An 8,323-nucleotide genomic window follows, 5' to 3' on the forward strand; every position below is an offset into this window, starting at 1 on the left:
CAGACAAGATTGCGGCCTGTTTTGCAAGGGTATCAGCTTTTTCGTTGCCCTCAATCCCCGAATGTCCGCGGACCCAGGACAGCGCCACGTAGTTGTTTCGACTGTTATAGATCTCTTTACTGATGGATCTTGATAGAGGGCAACCTTGATTGTTCAAGCGTTTAATGGCGATCTGGTTATCGGTGCAAATCCTAATGTATTGATTACCGATTTTCGTTTTGTTAACGTAGATCATTGCCTGATAAATCGCAAATAGTTCGGCTTGAGTAATGGTACAGAAACTCGCCAGACGATAGTTAGCGTAATAGAGATATTTGTTTGTGTTGCAGTCTCTAAAGAGGAAGGAAGACCCTACCTTAGTACCACACTTTGAGCTGTTCGTGAAGATTTGTAGAGAAGGATTAACCCCTCGTAGAAGTTCAGTCCAGTGTCAAAGAGACTCCAGGAATCTCTGCACAGAGTTGGTGGTCATCACAGTTGGTGGTTGGTGGCACAGAGTGTTTTCAAGAAAGAAAGATGCTGGTGTCAGGGGCGCCCGTACCGGTACATTGGGGCACATGCTGACTGTTTGTCGTTGGGTTGCCTTTTTCTTAATTCTCTAATATTTCATTTTATTTTTACATTAGTTACTTATTTTTATCACAGAAAACTTTTTTACTGATAACAAACGGAAAATAAAAATATTTATTAACCGCAAATTTGTTCTAGCGGGTCGTAATTGTTCGGTCCAGGACCGAGGTACCACTATTTGATTAATGCGATTTTGATATACGCGGTAGAATCGAGGGATTAATTAACTGCATTAATCAAGGGATACCTGTATACATATCCTTTTATATAGGAGAAGGTGGTGCAAGATGAGGCCATGGGATAAGACTGAGACGTCTGTTTATTCGTGGTTAACGTGCTTTCATCTAGATGTTATTTGGGGAACTAAATGTCAACCTCAAAAGAAATCACGGGACGAGAGAACGTCCGAATCGCTCTTCTTGTTTGGAAGTAAGACAGTTTTCAATGTTTCAGCAATACTTCATCTAATTTTACGCCCGCTACAAAGTTTCTGCAAAATAAATATTATTGTCAACGTTTACATTACCTTTTAGATTAAGATGTTATGGTATTCGAAGTAACCTTTAAGACTGAAATTGTTTAGTTTTGAAATAAAGTTGACCCGTGTTTGCAGTCAGTATGAAAAGTGCACGTTGGAGCAAGATGGTGGGAGCAAACATGCTCAAGATTGGCCATGAACTCTGCTGCTGGCTACAGGCACCGCAATATAGTGCAGTGAACTAGTTTTAAATTCGTTGTCATTGATAATTCTATATCACCTTTTCGAATATATAAAATAATAATTTTAAAAATGATCTTTTTATAGAAAATGAAATACAGTCAAACCTGTTTTTATGCGCTCTTTTTATGTGCGATTTTTATTTGTGCGATTTTTTTTATGCGAATTTTTAATTTGTGCGGTTTTTTTTGTGCGAGTTTTTATTTGTGCGGTATAGTTGGCGACTAGTCTCGTGCGATTCGTCATGTCTCACGTTGACTTATTATAGCTAAATAAACTTATTATAGCATAAGTGCACTTATTATAGTAATATTATTGCATGAATATGCGAAAAATGAAATAATTTACTTTTTAAGCCAACAAAACACCACCTGGACAAAAATATGTAAAACAGACGATAGACCAGACGATGCAGTCAAGTGCTGACATCTGTTGTCAATAAATTCTATTTCGTACGGTTTTGAGTTATTTTCTATGAGACTTTTTTTATGCGGTCCCTATTAACCGCATTAAAAAAATATTTTTTGATTGTGTTGCGAAAACTATTTTTTATAGCCCTCGTGAAGTTTCGTGCGATTTTTTTTATGCGTTTTTTTTAATGCGGTCCCTATCCCCCGCATAAAAACAGGTTTGACTGTATTCCATTTTTAAATCATATTTTACTGTAATAAATTTATACAGTATACAGTATACTGTATTACTTTATTATTTATGTTTTTACGTTTTATTTTATTTATGAAAACATTTTTTAAATTTAAATACTATCTTAACAAGAAATAAAATGTGAGATAACAATCGAAATAAAAATTTTTTCCACAAAAAAAAATATCGTCTGCTTACAAAATAGCGAAACTGAGCATGCGCGAAGTGACAGTATCGTCTGGCAAACATGAGTAAGTTCAAACTTTTATATTTATTTATTCGAAAAATAATAATAAATGTAGTCGTTGTGATAAATGGGCACACTGTTCTTGTGCCAATATTGAAGAAAACGACAGTTTAACCATTTTCATTTGTCCTTCTTATATATAAAAATAATATCCCCATCTTACCCCATGGGTGGAGCGAGATGGGCATTTACATATAATTTTAAAATATTAAATTTTCTTGTTTTTAAAAACGTTTTTCAAAAATTAAATTTTGTATTATATATTACCAAACGTTGTAGTTACTGAGAATAAAAAAAATTATGGGTGTACTATAGATTACTCCCTATGGAATTTCAGGACTTTGATTATATATTTGAACTCAGGGGACCGAGACGAGTTTAACGGTACCCTATTTTGGACCGGAGACGAAAAATAAAAAAGTTATCACACTTTTTAAGTTACCATACTTTTTTAATGCTCTCATGAAGACGGCACCGTAGTTGCTAGTACTGCCATCTTACGGTAAAGTCTGCAAACCATGACGTCGAATTACGGTCATCTCCAGTAGGGTTAAACACGCGATACGAGAGCGGATAGAGCGACGCGACTTCGGATCATCGCGCGATCGCCATTTCCGTTAATGTTACTTATGGCAGCGAACATGGCGGCCCGACTGACCTCTCGTATGGGCGCCACCACACGCCGCCATGTGCTAAACTAGTGATCGATTCACGGTAGTTCTTGAACAAAGTAAAAAAAGGGGAAAACGTCTACTAAAGGCAATTTTAACGGCAAGCGACGGGACTCCCGATCGAGATAGCGAGGCCGACTTAGCGGAGAGCGACGCGACTCCCTATCATCGCGCGATCGCCGAAAAAAGTATGATAACTTTTTTATTTTTCGTCTCCGGTCAAAAAGTAGAGTATCGTTGAACTCGTCTCGGTCCTTTGAGTTCAGATATATACCCAAACACACGAAATTCCACAGGGAGTAATCTATAGTATACCCAAAATTATTGTTCTCATTAAAGTGGTTGCCATCTTTTGACTTTTCAAACCTTAACGTCCTCATCTTGCCCCACCTTCCCCTACGTTACGTTCCAAAAAAGTGTCGTGTTATGCGAATCCGTGGTATACGAAACAAAGGACTAATGCAAAACATGGGGTTACGTTCTAGAAGTTAGCGAAAGCATACTATTGTTTTTCGTTATTAAGAGAAATATGTTTATTAAAGCAACCGACAATTTATTTGCAATCAATAATTAATTAACAATCACAATTAAAAATACCGTATTACGCGTTAATAGTGAGGTTGAGGCGTGGCCGGATGGCTGAGCGGTCAAGGTGGCAGCCTACCGCTCTGGGGGACCCGGGATCGAATCCGAACGGGTCGAATAATCCTCAGGAATTTTTCGCGGGGTGGTCCGTTCGGATATGTCGGGCCCCGTCCCTCACCACTCGGTCGCCCCATTGTGGGCCTGGCCGAACCCATAATGGGCCTTCTAAAAGAGGCCCTCTTAGTGCCCACAGGCAGGGCTGGATCATCGAATAGACAAATGAGGCAAATGTCTAGGGCCCGGTTTTTTGAAGGGCCCGGTCAAACTGTCTACTGTATTTTGAAAAGATTTGTAAATAAGATAGTTTACTTTTCTGTTGGACAACTGTACATAATAAACAAATAAAAACATATTGCTTTTTATATCGTTATTATAAATTCTAAAATCTAAAGAAAATATGTTCTTATGTTTCTTCTTATTGAAAGTAATTCTTCCGATAATTTTGAATTTTTTTATAGCGATAAGAATAATATTAACTATATGTATTCTTAACATCCTGTGAAATGTTGTTAAACTAGCCGCCCGGGACACTCCTAGTGGGCATTTATAAATAATAATATACTCAATTATACTGAATAAAAGCTGAAAATCATCGCTGGGGTGCCATTGTGGATGTTTTTGGCAATGTCTGTAAATGTAGTAGCAGCAGTGTCATTCTGTGACAATAATATTTATATCGTTAATTTAAATAGTAGCTAGGGGCGCCCCTAGTGTTTAACAGTGTGAAGTTCGTTGCAAGTGTGAATTTTGAATTCTTTACTTTTCTACTGTAAGGCATGTCGAGGTTCAGAAGTAGGTCATTTACCATTATTATAATAGAGTAGACAACCGTATAACACGGTAGATATGTTTCGTGTTATATGAACTCCGTGTTGTACAAGTCACTTAGATTTTACAAATACATGAGCCGGGCACTCGTGCACTTTAGCCGGTACGGCTGTTTGAAAGGTTTTCTTCCATAAAATTAATCGATTCTAGACTAATTTGACTCGAACATTTCCAAGACATGTATAATTTTTTAGGAATAATCCATATAAATTATGCTATAAACAAAAAATTGTAGGAATACTTACCGAGTTCGTATCGTTCGAACACGCCATGCTTAAGCTTGTTTTCGTCGCGGAGCGGCTCATTGAACGGCGGACGCGTGTTTCCCGATAAGTTATTCTTTCTGCGAAAAATTCGCTGAACTTTGGAGACGTCATTAATAGAAATATACTTTTTATAGCTGTTGAATAATAAATGTTTTTTAGTAGGTCCGCTGCTTGTTTAAACTCAATGGTTTGTGCAATGTCCACTATTGGTCCAGATTCGACCAATCCTGTTGAGACACGAGTCGGCCATGACAATCTGACTCATTCTTTTACCGTGTCATACGAATCCGTATTATATGAGCCCGTATTATAGGGGGGTCCTACTGTAATTTTATAATTTTGATTATTTGAGCTTGTTAAATTATAAATTTTAATATATTAGAGAAAATGAATTATCATCACGCTTCGGGTTCTGAGAAAAGAAAGTGCATGAAGAAGTTGGAAGAAGAAGCAAATAAACAGAAATGCTCTGCTAAAATATGTTATTCATACAAAAGTAGACTATATCAATGTGGAAGTTGAGCCTGAAGAAAAGGACGTTGGTGAATATTCTGGAAACAGTGAAAATCAAGAAGTACAAATAGAGAAGACAGAAAACAATGAAAATATAATTGAAGTAGTTGAAATGAAAAATATAGAAGACAAAAACATACCAGAGGTTGAGAAGAAAAACGAAAATGCAATTAATGAAGTAGAAATACAAAATGTAGAAGGTAGATCCAACATCGTTAATGATATTTTAATTTTTGACAATTTGGACATTTCATTATGGCCTTTAAATTTAACGACAGACACGCAACATTATTTGCTTAAAAATAAACCATCGTCAAATATTTCTCTTGTGCACACCGCTAAAAAAGTAGTGGCAGAAGGTGGAAAAACTGTAACTCGGACATTAAAGAAAAATATTTTTACTCGTAACAAGGCAAACGGTGAAAAAATTGAGCGAGAATGGTTAGTGTATAGCCCAAGAAGTAAAGCAATGAACTGCCATGTTTGCAAGATATTTGCGATCAGAAGAACCGCTTTTACGGAAGGCTACTCGGGCTGGAAAAATGTAAATGTAAGAGTAAAAAAACACGAACGTTCTACTGACCATAGGCATTCTATTGAAATTTTGATAGGAAAAAATTCAGTTGAGGGACGTGTAGATACTATAGTTGAAAAAGAGTATTTAGAAAAAAAATACTGGAGAAAAGTACTGCTGCGGGTAGTAGCAACAATAAAATTTTTAGCTAAAAATTCTCTTGCATTTCGTGGCTCTAATGAACTCTTTTCTGAATGTCAAAGCGGGAATTACATTGGAACTCTTGAATATTTGGTAGAATTTAATGAGTTTTCAGCATCGCATATAAAACAATATGGATCAGCTGGAAAAGACAACGTGAGTTATCTTTCTTCGACTATTTGTGATGAATTTATTGAAATATTGAACAAGAAAATGTCAGAAGTTAAAGCTGCCAAATATTTTTCTATAATAATTGACTCTACTCCTGATATAACACATTTACACTAATTAACTTTTATATTGCGCTATTTATCAGAAGATGGAACCCCAATCGAGAGATTTTTTGGATTTATTTCCATTTATTCTCTCTCGGGGGGAATCATCAGAAAATGAACTTTTACATAATATTGCAAAATTAGGACTTGATATTAGCAATTGTAAAGGACAAAGCTACGATAATGCAGCAAATATGTCCGGCAAATACAATGGGCTCCAAAACCGCATTAAAAGACAGTGAAACAGCCCATTACGTTCCTTGTGCTTCGCATTTATTAAATCTGGTAATAAATAGTGCTAGTGAATCATTCTTGCAGGCAATAACATATTTTAATTTACTGGAAATTATTTATACCTTTTTTTGGCTTCTACGTATAGGTGGAACATTTTAGAAAAAACTTTTGCCGCAAATAATAAACATTTTACAGTAAAAAAGTTATGTACTACGAGATGGTCTTGTAGAGCTGATGCAGTTAAAGCAATTCGCGCTGGGTTTGACCAAATAAAAAGTGCTCTTCTTGAAATATCTTTAGACGAATCTCAGAAATGTTCTGTTAAAGAAGAATCACGAAAAATGGCAAACAAAATGAATACTTTAGAATTCATTTTGTTAACAGTTATTTGGGATAAAATTTTTTCCAGAATAAATGCAAGCATTTTGCAGTAAATATTTTTGACAATTTGTTAATAGTTTAAGAAGTTCGTTTCTGGAAATAGAAGCAGAGGCATTAAGCACGTCAGAAATAAGTGTATTGTGATTTTAGAAAAAGGTCCCAAAAAAGAAAACGTTTCTTTGATGATGCTTATAATGACGAGGGAAATGTAAGTTTTTGTCAGAGCCAAGAAATGTTTAAGCGAAATTGTTTCTACGTAATTTGTGATAAAATATCTCTTCAATTAAAAGTTAGAAGCAAAAGTTACGAAGATATTGATGAAAATTTTTAAAACTCTTCGTACAAACATAGCTGCCGACGAAGACGTATCAATTAATACCGCATTGCTAAAAAATTGGTACAGTGGCGACATTGATACTGAAGAATTGGACGAGGAATTGTTGCAATTTAAATTAATTTGCAAAAGTCAAAATTTAACGTTGCCATCTGATATGCTGCAATTTATAAAGAGCACAAAAATAGTATCAACATTTCCAAATACAGAGATATTATTACGAATATATTTAACTTTGCTTATATCAGATGCATCTGGTGAAAGGTTATTCTCAGTATTAAAACGAGTAAAAAATTATGTACGAAACTCACTGAATGAATCAAAATTAAATTCTTTAGCTGTTTTATACATCGAACAAAATTCTTTGGGTAATATTAATTATGATGAAATAATTGATTATTTTGCTGAATTAAAGACTAGAAAACAGAATTTTTAAATAAAGTTTATTTAAATACTTCGGTTTTTGTTGACTTCGGTTATCGTCGATTTTTTTGCGAAAAATTTGTCTTTGTTTTCGTCGATTGCCTCGGATTTCGTCGGCGTGCTGGAGTGACCTCGCTGCTAATTTTGCGAAAACAAAGGGCGACCCACGCGTTTTCCGGCGCAGTGTGGCGTTATTTCTCGTTGTGTGAATATTACCCCGTGACGGCCCACCATTGGCCAACGGTTCCGTTTCCTGAACACTGGGAGTTCAGTCGTGGGTTCGCACTTTGCCAGGGCGGGCTGGCCACGTGAAATTTTCCGGGTTATCTCCACGTCTGTAACGCCTGAATAGGGGCCAGTAACCATTAAACCGAATTCCCAGAAGGCATTATTCCCTGGATACGACCATCATAAACGCATACAACTACTGTTACATGACAATTACGTCACACTTTACCACGGGGCGATATAGGCTAGAACAGTGTTTCTCAAACTTTTTGGACCGCGACCCCCCTTTTGCACTTAAAAATTTCAAAGGACCCCCGAAGAATGAGTATGTGTCGAAAAACATCCCGGAGGGAGGGGGGTTTTTTTTTTTTTTTTTTTTTTTTTTTAACTCTTTCCGCCCTGTGGGCACTAAGAGGGCCTCTTTTAGTAGGCCCATTATGAGTTCGGCCAGGCCCACAATGGGGCGACCGGGTGGTGAGGGACGGGGCCCGACATATCCGAACGGACCACCCCCCGAAAAATTCCTGGGGATTATTCGACCCGTTCGGATTCGATCCCGGGTCCCCCAGAGCGGTAGGCTGCCACCTTTACCGCTCGGCCATCCGGCCGTCATGGAGGGAGGGGGTTAGGCTC

The 8,323-nt window shown here is 36.9% G+C and overlaps 1 protein-coding gene across 1 annotated transcript; it reads left to right on the plus strand.

Moving 5' to 3' along the window:
• The first annotated feature begins 857 nt into the window (after positions 1 to 857).
• LOC136974569 (zinc finger MYM-type protein 5-like) lies at positions 858 to 6,103 on the plus strand. Its single transcript, XM_067269484.1, has 2 exons — positions 858 to 999; positions 5,085 to 6,103. Exons 1-2 carry the CDS (start codon positions 858 to 860, stop codon positions 6,101 to 6,103), a joined length of 1,161 nt encoding a protein of 386 aa, XP_067125585.1.
• Positions 6,104 to 8,323: the final 2,220 nt, after the last annotated feature.

This window comes from Centruroides vittatus, unplaced genomic scaffold, assembly GCF_030686945.1.
Source record: "Centruroides vittatus isolate TY-2023 unplaced genomic scaffold, ASM3068694v2 contig_350, whole genome shotgun sequence".
Lineage (NCBI taxonomy): Eukaryota > Metazoa > Arthropoda > Arachnida > Scorpiones > Buthidae > Centruroides > Centruroides vittatus.